General features: G+C 38.2%; 2 protein-coding genes across 2 annotated transcripts; one reads left to right on the forward strand and one right to left on the reverse strand.

Moving 5' to 3' along the window:
* The first annotated feature begins 4,743 nt into the window (after positions 1–4,743).
* LOC110311798 (keratin-associated protein 13-1-like) lies at positions 4,744–5,555 on the forward strand. The gene has a single exon (XM_021185342.1). The coding sequence runs from the start codon at positions 4,773–4,775 to the stop codon at positions 5,262–5,264; it is 492 nt and encodes a 163-aa protein (XP_021041001.1). The 5' UTR covers positions 4,744–4,772; the 3' UTR covers positions 5,265–5,555.
* A 4,516-nt stretch (positions 5,556–10,071) lies between these two features.
* Positions 10,072–10,911, reverse strand: LOC110312114 (keratin-associated protein 14). Its single transcript, XM_021185659.1, has one exon. It carries the CDS (start codon positions 10,859–10,861, stop codon positions 10,358–10,360), a length of 504 nt encoding a protein of 167 aa, XP_021041318.1. The 5' UTR covers positions 10,862–10,911; the 3' UTR covers positions 10,072–10,357.
* Between the last annotated feature and the right edge of the window lie 228 nt (positions 10,912–11,139).

The following is an 11,139-nucleotide window of genomic DNA, read 5'->3' on the forward strand; positions in this document are numbered from 1 at the left end:
ATGTCGAAATCAATACAAAGGTTCCTCACAAAGCTAGAAATAGACCTACCATATAACCCAGCTACAATACTCCTGGGCATGCCCCTGTGTACTTTATATCCTTTTACTGAGAATATCCATGGGGCTAATGAGACTGATACAATTGATTCAATGTACTCATATGAATCCATTTCCTCGATGGTGAGAATATAAAAGACGCCTTGATTGCAGTAACAATTGTTTATTTTGGAAACCAATAATTTAGGAAAGAACAAAGTACCAAGACACCTTTAAAAATTCAGATTTTACTAGGTTTTGGTACACATAATGTGGCAAGCCTCAAAGTTCTTTGGAGAACTTTTTAATTTTGTCGTAATTGTCCATACTTTTTTGTTCTCTCGCATATCTGAAAGCTAAATGAAATTCCCTTGGCTTGTATTACTTTATTCCACATAGCATGCTGTCATAGATGACATGACATACAAGGTTGTAGGTTCACATACAGTTTATGAATAATATGTTTCTTAGAGGTTACCCAATATTTCTTTGGCTATGTATTTAGTTATCTCAAAGGTCACACTAGGAAAACAAATGGCCCCACCTATTGTTCCTCTATTACATAGAGCTAAGAATTCAAAAAATTACACACTTTCAACCGGTAGAAGACAGAAGCTGATGAAGACATGCTTTGCCTTAGTATCACCAGATACCAAGGTGTGTGGTTGCATGGGTCTCTAAAATGTGCCTGTAAATCCCCAGAACACCGCATACCAGCTGTGACTTGTAAAAACCACTTTAAGATGTTTCTTTAGAACTTGTTTTCATTTATTCTCACAGTAACCCCGGCTTTCCAAGACCAGAGGCTAATCTAACTATTCTCAGGTCTCTGGCTTAAATTGTGTCTTGAAACTAAGTAAGACTAAGTAATAAAATATCTTCAAGGTTTTTAGGAAACATTGCTCCCAGGCTGATGAATGCTGATCCTAGAAGTATTAGGAGATTCCTATAACCTCTTTAATTATGGTGTTCCCAGCTAAAAAATCATTGTGATTTTCCTTCCCTGTGGAAAAGATATGCAGGGATAATGTCCCAACCACGAAACTCATGGATACTAGCCAAAGATGGTCCATCTGGAAAATGTATGGTGCATTTTCCCAAGCTGAAAACCTACATTTCGATAATGTATTACTTCTTTCCTGTGTATAAACACCTTGAAAATTATATACATTTTTCTTCTTTTTACACTGCTTGTTTTTGTACTAATGAGTTACTCTCTCTGAATCTGCAGAAATTAATGCCCTCCAGTCTGACCAATACTCACTGCCTTTGAGCACAGTCTACAGTTACAAAGGACAGTCTTCCAGGAATTGGCTACTCTGAATAAGGCACAGAATCCAGTGCAATGTATATGTTTCCCAATAACTTAAACAATCATACCTATATTTAATCAGTCTCCCAAACTCACAAATGCAAAAACTATTAGCAAAATATTAATAATAGAAGTGTGTTGTGGGGTTAGGTTGCAATGGAATTTTTAAAGCTGGTCTTTCATTACAAACAAATAGCACAGGCATATATCCATAGTACAGAAAATAGGTATAATTTGATTACTCACTTATTTCAGAACCTGCCAGAAATTGAGGATGAATAAGAAACTCTTAGTAGTAGGAATAATCATGGAAACACTAGATAAGGGCATACAGACTTTGACTTCAAAACTGCAAGAATATAAGACCTAGTAATTGATGCCACAGAAGTCATTGCTTAAGTTGGCTGTAACAAGAGGGTTTTTGGTATAAATCCCCAAATATGTTGGGTAGTATGGGAGATATAACCCATGAAAGGGAAGGCATGAACTCCATAGTCCAGAGATCTGAAACTACCAGTTATCAGCCCACTGATTATCAGCTTCTAGATCCATAGAATCTGGAATGGCAGCTCCTTGAACCAAAGGTTAGAAATCCACTGTAAGCTATCTCATGGGGCCTGTAAGTCATGACGTTTCATAGTAATAAACACACAGGACCTTGGGGAACTTGGTCATCTAATAGCCACTCCATAGAGAGGAGCCAAGTTGACGCATGCCGGGAGAATAGTTGGCCATGCTACAGACATGGGCTAGGAGCGGACATAGGAGGAGGCTGAGGAGAGCAGAAAGCACTCAAGAGCATATTCCAAAATAGCTTTTTGTATGACATGTTGATAAGAAGGTGGACCCAATGTAACTGAGAAGATGCTGACTCTAATGCTACCTTGTGGAAAGATGCAGCTGTTATAATCTCAACAAAAGTTTTGGTACCCAACAGTGTTGTCCTTGGCATATTTGTGTGGCTTCAGCTTTTTAAGTGTGCAACTCAGTAGTAAGTCTCTCTGTTGATGTAGCTGCACTGGAGCAGATTCCTGCACAGTGGATTTTACAAAGGCCATTGTAATTTTGTTGTAGTAAATATAATATGCTCTTCCTGTGGCAGAAATGTCACGCCTGATTTACACTAACGCTTATTCCACAATTTCCAGAAGAACCTCCACCTTTACTCCTGATCGAATGTTTGTGTGTTTTATAGAAAATGTTACTAAGAAACTCTCAAGAAGCGCTTCTCAATCTTGGGTTGTGACCCCTTTGGAATCACATACCGGATATCCTGTTAGTTAGATACTTACATTGCAATTCTTAAAATTATCAAAATTCCAATGATAAAATAGCAACAAAACAATTTTATAGTTGGAGGTCACTACCAACATGAGGAACTATATAAAAGGGTCACAGCATGAGGAAGGTTGAGAACCACTGTTTTAGAAAGTGACTGAACCGAGAAAAGATAAAAAACACTGGAGGGAGAAGCTGATCCCTAATGTTAACACAGAATTTTCACCATAGGCCCTAAGCAACCACTTTGACTTGGCATAGATCTCAAGGACTTTTGCTGTTTCTCCTGAGTTCTTTGTTGTAATGCCTAAGCTTTGATTTTAAAACAATTCTAATTTAAAATCAATAAAATAAAGACTCAAAAGTGATCATACAGTGTGACTGGAGAGATGGCCCTGCAGTTAAGAACACAAGATGTTCTCCTAAAGGAACTGCATTCAAGTCTCAACACCCACCTGGTTGTTCACAAACATCTGTAAGTCCAGTTCCAGAGGATGTAAAACCCTCTTCTGGACTCCAAGTGCACCAGGTATGCAAATGTTTTAAAGACATGCATTGGAACAAAACACACATTTACGTGTGTTTCTTTTTAAATAGTAAATGAGAGAAAAGGATGAATGCGAATGGTTGGCAAAATAAGGAAAAAAACTTTAATAAAAGTTTAGGCAATTTACACATTTTAAATCAGTTTAAAACTCCACTTTGATTGCTACAACACTGCAATTTGGGAAACAAAACCCTACTGAGTAGCCTATTCATAACAATCACAAAATTTTCTGTATTGGTTTCTCACTTTATTATAGTTGACATATTATCCTTAATCATGATTTGTATCTTTTATTATGAATGAGACATAGAACCTTTGTAAAGCTTTATCTTGATCCTAAGAGCCAGAATAGAAATTTCAATTGAGTTAGTGCAATCATGGTACAGATGCTATAGCAATGACCACCCACTTTTCGGTTGGATTTACGGCTCACTCTGTTACACTGCTGAAGCAGCCAAGTGGCTGATAGATTACAAGCCTAGGACAAAATGCAGTGCTATTATTCTTGTAAAGGAACATGGCAGTAAAATGACCCCCCAGTGCTAGTGCTGTATCTATAAACCTGAGTATCACTCAACCTTTGTTAGAGAAGCTTCTACTTGTAGTATTGGAGACTAACACAGAGATCAAGAACAGAACAATGAGCAGAGTGTAAGACCTCAGAGGACTCTGCAGCAGCCAGGTGTTATTGATCTGGCATATTTCTTATGGCACATGGACACGGTGTTTATATCTCACTCCAACCCTACAAGACTGCCTCCCTAAGGCTGGATGCCACCCACAGCCCCAGTAGTGTGCAATCAAGCTTCTCCAGTTTTGATTAAATTTTGGATCAGCATGCAGAACTAACAGAGATATTGCCATATACTACTTTGTTTGTTATGAAGGATATTCCAAAGGACCCAGTTAAGGATATGTACACTTAAGGTCTGAGATATGGAACGTTTACCAGATTTTGTCTCTTTCATGCAAGGTTCAATATTACTCAGTTTTTCTTTCTATCTTTTTATTTTGAAGTTTTTGTTAGGTAATGTTGAGTAATTCAGAGAGAATAATGAGAAAAATAGAATGGATGGTGAGGAGACATTAGGGTTAAACTTCAGTAGGTTCGACATGAAGCCCAAAAGTATGTTTCCAATTCATTAACAACAGGAACAACAATAACAAGTACATGATACTTGCATCCCTTATGTTGTAAAGAAAAATGTTTTCCTCATAACATTCTATGACAAAACACACAAAAAGTATGTCAGGAGGAAAAAGGATCTTCCTGGACATTATGAAATAATATTTAATGTAAAGTAATCCTGGCATTTCTGACATAGGAGTAGCTCATTGCTCTTTGTCACAATGAAATTACAACAGCCATAAATATACTGTGTAGAGAAGTATTCAAATGCAACTACAATTACAGAGAAATTTGTGAGATTCACATTTCTTTTTGTTGCACATTTCTAAAGGACAGCCCACATATAGGATAGGGCTGACAATCTTGGGTATCACGCCTCCTCTTGAGAGTATATAAGCCCAAGTCTTCACAGGTAACATTCAGACTCAGGATCGTCTCAGTTACATCCACTAGAACTCACATCTCTCAACATGATCTCTAACTGCCACTCTGATAACTTGTCTACCTCCTTTAGGTGCTGCCTGCCTATCGTGGGTTCCTCCTGCTCAAGCAACCTGATCACCACAACCAGCGGCTCTCCCAGCACCTGCCAGCTGAGCTCCTCTTTCAACAGTGGCTGCCAGGAGACCTGCATTGAGCCCACCAGCTGCCAGAGTTTCTGTGTGGTGCCCAGCCCCTGCCAGGTGCCCCGCGACTACCCCAGGAGCTCCACACCCTGCAGTCCTTGCCAGGGAACATATGCTGGATCTCTGGGCTTTGGGTCCAGCAACTGCTTCTCCCAGGATTATGGATCTAGAAGATGCTACATCATGGGTTGTGGATCCACTGTCTTTGAACCTCTGAATTATGGAGTCTCTGGCTTCCCTTTCCTGAGTTATGGGTACAGATTCTGCTACCCAATCCACATGGCTGATAATATCTGCCAACCATGTTATAAACCAACCTGTGGTAATATTCTCTAGGGGTTCAACTGCTGAGCCCCTCTCTTCCTTCATGCAATATATAAGTAAAAGTCTGTATGCCCTCCAAAAATTGTTTCTTGCTTACCTCTTCTTGCTATCTGTTATTTCTTCCATTAACTGTTTCTCTCATTCTCAATTACTGGGAGATTTTGGAATTTGTGGGTAACCTCCAATTATTCCTTTCTCTCTTTACTATGGAAAAATAATGATACATGTAGTTTGGTTTTCATCCAAGGGCAGTTGAAAACTCAAAATTTTAATCTAATAAATGTATGCATTCTGAAACCTCAATGTATTGGTCACTTTATTACTAATTTGCTTATGGATTTGCATTCATATGTTGGGGAATTCATTACATGTCAAATCACCTTTTCAAATTGTCTTTGAAAACATATTTCTACATTTAGTTATGATCCTCATTTGGAATAAGGAACTATAGGAATGTCATGTTTCACACCTGAAGACATGGCTGACTATCACTAAGAATTGCTGAAACTGAGTAACAGGAAGTTTTGCTGATCCAGAAAAACAAGGCAATTGGGATTCAGACTAAACTTTTACACCTCAAGAATAAGATATTAGGGGGCTGTAGAGATGGTTCAGGGGTTAAGAACAAGGACTGTTCTTGCAGAGGTCCTGAGTTCAATTCCCAGCAATCACATGGTGTCTCACAATCATCTGTAATGAGATCTGATGCCCTCTTCTGGTGAGTCTGAAGAGAGCAATGGTGTGCTCATATACATAATGTAAATACATCTTTAAAATAAATACATAAATAAATAAACTTTAAAAAAGAATAAAATATTATATAATTTATAAATGGTGTCTACACATAAACAAAAACTACCCAAGTCTATTAGTATTTGAATGCAGACTTTTGGGGGGGGCATGCAAAAAATGAGGTTCAGGTAACTCTCTGGGTAGATTTGATCATGTAAATGCTGTAATTCCAACCTTCTGTGTTACAGTATCTTTTCAGTACATTACCAGCAAACATGTATAAGGAAAATCACAACTATCAGGGATCAGGACCTGTTGTAGACCCCCTGATGCTTCCCCCAAACTCAACTTCTATTGACCTATAAACAATATGTCTAAGAAATATTGAGTATTTTTACTCAATGTGCTTAGTCTGATTCTGAAAGCAGAGCAGAAGTCAGAGATTGGGGACGGTTAATTTGGCATATGATTCTGTAAATCAGGTATTTTACACTATGGCAGGATGTATGTGTGTGTGTGTATGTATGTATGTATGTATGTATCTGTGTGTGTGTGTAATTATGAAGAAAGACATCTACCAAAGAAATTCATTTTGAATTTGACCTAATCAACAGCATATGGATTGCATTATCCTAGAGACTTTCAAGGTCATTTGGAAAGACTGTCACAGTTGTCCACCTCAGGGTCAGTCCAACAGGGAACAACGTCTCCTCATTATATTGGCTCTCTCATTAGTTGACATTTTGTAATTTCCTGGATTTTCATCACTGCATAGGGAAAGAATGGCACTGAGCTCCTTCTGTTACCCTAATGTGACTTTTGAGATACCCACATATCTGTGTGTTGTGTACACCAAAAGAAACATGTGTTTACAGAAGGACTGTGAGCCTATCATGTGATATGTGTGCCCGTGTCCTGTCTGGCATCATCTTGACAACATGCTCTATGGAGCAAGGCACTATGAGACATAGGACGTTTTTCTTAACATTTACACATCCATAGAGACAGATTATTGTTCTCTTTAGACAGGAGGAAAAGGAGACACTAAAAGGGTTGGAAGATTGCCATAGATTCAGAGAAAACCCTATTATAATCTGAATTCATAAAAATGTCAGTTCCTGTTGTTGTTTTTTTTCCTAGCAATTTTTGTTTGTTTGTTTGTTTGTTTTAAAAATCACAACTCATATCATAACCAAAGATTGATTTGTGTTTCTGCTGCTATGGTAATTGTATCTTAGGAGGAAACTTAATCTGTTCTATCTAGTTTATTAGCTTCATATAGATGAAGTACAATAAAAAATTAAAGTAAATTCAAGTTTAGATTTAAGAAGAGAGTTTCAAGAGAGGTTGTTTTTGTGTTGTTGTTCTTCCCCCATCTCTGTCTCCCCCTCCCTCCTGCCACTCTTTTTCATCCTCAGTAACAGTGTCTTCTACCAATGGATTGTTTTGCTTTCTGCTGTTGCTTTAAGGTTTTTGCTTGTTTGCTTATCTATAAAATGTTATTTTTACACCAGGAATATGACTTAAAACAAATGAAAAATTAGGTATAAGGTTCACACATAAACACACTTTTGTCTCCCAACATTAAGCAACCACCTTCTAGTTAGTTCCTTCAGGGTCTTGCTTTACCTGTAACATTTTCTTTTATCATGTTTAGCCCACCCCCACCCCCACCCCAGCCAGCTTCCCCCAAGTTTAACTCCCTTCTCTATCCACACACATATTTTCCTTAAAAGTAATTTAAGAGTAATTGTGCCTCCTAAATCTGTGCTCTCACCGCTGAAGTGTGATCAGTTTACCAGGGGGCTGCATTCTTAAACAAAACAAAAACAACAAAAAATAAAACCAACTAAACAAACAAATAAACCAAAAAGCTGACCTTCCCTTTTCCAGCAGCTAACAATTGCCAACCATCCCATGGCTAGGGGTGAGACTTTGTGTCTACCCCTTCCTTCCATGCCTGGATTTCTTCTAGTTTGGGCCTGTACAACTTTTATATATTCTACTTAAATCAATCTTCTTATTTAATTTTATTCTTACTTTTAATTTTTTATTTTAAATTATATATAATATAAAATTTGATATATGTAATTATGTATTAAATCAGTTCCTTCTGTTAATACTATCTGTACTTATATATCACATAAGCTTCTGTTACTCACTAAGGCATGTCTCCAGGCTCATAGATATTGTGTGTATTCAATAAAATTACATGCTTCACTTTTCATGCAATCAGTGATGGCATCAACCATCATGAGAATGTCTTCCGATTATTATATACGTTCTATGCTTAAAATTAACCTTTTATAGCATTCCAAATTCAATGAAGAAATCCTCTTTATGTTAAAAATGACATTATTTTTAACTAATTGTTTTAGAAAAGAATTGCTTTACAAAATGTAAAGTTATACACGCTGTGCTAAAATAACGATAAGAGGTCGTGAATTTAAACAATACAATGTATGCTCACACCACAGTATCCAGTATCATGAACGTGACATGTTATTTGTATAGAGTTAAGTTATCCTTTTGTATTTGAAGGATTTTTTTTTCAACTTTTCTGTTTCCTCCATCTGTTAATACATCACATAGTGATTCCTGTACACCTAATTTTCCCACTACTCCCACCTACTGATAGATACTGGGTATTGCTGTATCATGTTGGGTATGGATGTGTCCATTACATTCACAAGTGGACAAAGGAAAAGCAAAGATGCCCTTGGTCCTGTGACGGCTAGATGACCAGTGTAGGGGAATGCCAGGACAGAGAAGTGGGAGTGGGTGAGTGGGTGAGTGGGTGGGGGAGCGCCTGCATAGAAGCAGGGAGAGGGGGGATGTGGTATGGGGTTTCCTAAGGGGAAACCAGGAAAGGGGGTAACATTTGAAATGTAAATAAAGTAAATATATAATAAAAAAGGGGAAAGACGCAGCCTTTATGTAGGTCTTTTTTTATTATTGCCCACAACGTTATAAAAACAATAAATTCTCTCATGGTAATCCTTCTGCGTGCTCTTTTGAATGAAAAAAAAATGATCTCTTTTGTTAGATTTCTTTTATAATGGAAGACTCCTCTTGTTTCAGATTTAACAAAAAATAGTTTGCTTTTCTCAAAGCTTGAACCACACTAGATGAACCCACAGCAGAAGTCAAGTGACAGTACCCTAGAGCAGCCACTGTGCGTGCTGATGAACTTATACTGATTGTCATAAGTGAAAGGAAGATTGTGAGACCATTAGAAAATAAAACTGGATGCTGAGACAAAACGGGAATAAAAAATTGTATGTGGTGACCCTGGGCATAGATCATCTCCACCTTTGATAATGGTTCCTGGAATTCAGCAGTGAAGCCTTTGTGACGCTGTCCACTATTCAAATAAGATATCCCACTTCTGCACCGAGTCAGATCCTGAAACAAAATAATATTTACATGGCTTTTAAATACTGTGGATGTATGTATGTGTGCGTGTATGTGTATGTATATTATAGGTATAGGTATAGGTATAGGTATAGGTATAGGTATAGGTATAGGTATAGGTATATAAACCAAATTCTTTTCATCAGACCCAAGAGTCACAAGACCCAACTGGGATATCACCAAGATATATAAGTAACATATGAACAATGCTAGCTATACCTGTAAGTAACTGTTGAATGTGTTAGAGATTTCATTTAGAAGCTCTGTTTATGTGGCCGTGAAGATGGGGGACTGGACCCCATCTCCACCTAATTCATGATCATGTAACTTCTTACCCACCTGTAACTTTGCACATATTTTAGAATGTATTTCATAAGGATAATCTTTCTCCCAACACTACATAGCACCATGTGGAAAAAAAATCGCAGATCTAAGTTTGTTATTCTAATAAGGTGCTCTCTTCATTTCAGTGTGTGATGTATTAACAGATGGAGAAGACAGAAAAGTTGAAAAAAAAATCCTTCAAATACAAAAGGATAACTTAACTCTATACAAATAACATGTCAGGTTCACGATACAACAAAGCCCAGGGAGATGTTCTGAAGTAGTTTTGAAGACAAGAAAATGAAAGTAACAATAATGGTATTCACAAGACATAAAGAAGTCTAGTTGCATATTTTTATTTAAACTTACAACCTTCCTCTTTGCAAGAATCAAGACCGGAAGTCTGAGTAATTACTAAGAGATACGTGAAGAAAGAATTATGCTTGGTTTTTGCATACCTATAATATACAAGAAAACAATTTAGCATCTTTCTCTAATCAAATACATTTTCCAATTACAGGAACTCATGAGTAGAAGTCAAATCTCTAGACTAATATAGAAACTCTAAAGACAGTATGGCTCTTAACACAGTAGGTAGTAGGCACCTTTTACATTTCTAATTTTCCCAATAGAGATCAGAAGAAGCCAGTCCTACAGGTTGGCTGAAAAGAAAAGGACTGGCAGCTTTTGGTAGAGAAGCAGGTTGGGCGGTAAAAGCTGGATCCACAATTTAGGGATGAGAAAGTAGGGGTACCACATCCCACTGATTGGAAACCATGGGATCCAAAGCCCTGGGATGGGTAGCCACAGCCAAAAGACTGGAAACCCCTGGAACCAAATCCCAGGGATCCTGAGAAAGTTGACTGGCAGGGGCTGCAGGGCCCTCGAATCCTCTGACTGTAGAAAGGCCTCTGGCAGGGTCTGGAGACCACATAGGCTGTCTGGCAGTTGGTGGGCTCACAGAAGGTTTCCTGGCACCCACTTTGAAGAGAAGAGCCCAGCTGGTGGGTGATGGGAGTTTGGAGGTCAGTGCTGTAGAAGACATTGTTGGGGTAGGAGGAACCGCATGAAGAGATCGGATATTGCAGTTGGCCTCCAAAGGACTGGGAGAAGGTTCCAGAGCAGCTGTTGCAGGACATGTTGAGAGGAGCTAGGACTTTGAGGATGGGATGAGGAGACTGTTCAGAGTTGGAATAGCCCTTCTTAGACGCAAAGCACTTATATACCCCTGTCCTTGGGTGTGTCATCCCCATGGCGCATGAACACAATTTACCCGCGGCTTTAATTGAATTGAGAATACCATCCTAGTCACACATATTTACTTTTTGTGTGGTTTCACAACTGGATAGAGCAGTGATGTCTGCGGCCCTGGAATTCAGGTAATAGTGTTCAATCTTCAAAGCTGTTATTCATCTTC

This window comes from Mus caroli, chromosome 16 (genome assembly GCF_900094665.2).
Source record: "Mus caroli chromosome 16, CAROLI_EIJ_v1.1, whole genome shotgun sequence".
NCBI lineage: Eukaryota > Metazoa > Chordata > Mammalia > Rodentia > Muridae > Mus > Mus caroli.

Excerpts from the sequence above, each read along its gene's own strand:
- LOC110311798 (XM_021185342.1), top strand. The coding sequence starts at position 4,773 with ATGATCTCTAACTGCCACTCTGATAACTTGTCTACCTCCTTTAGGTGC.
- LOC110312114 (XM_021185659.1), bottom strand. The coding sequence starts at position 10,861 with ATGTCCTGCAACAGCTGCTCTGGAACCTTCTCCCAGTCCTTTGGAGGC.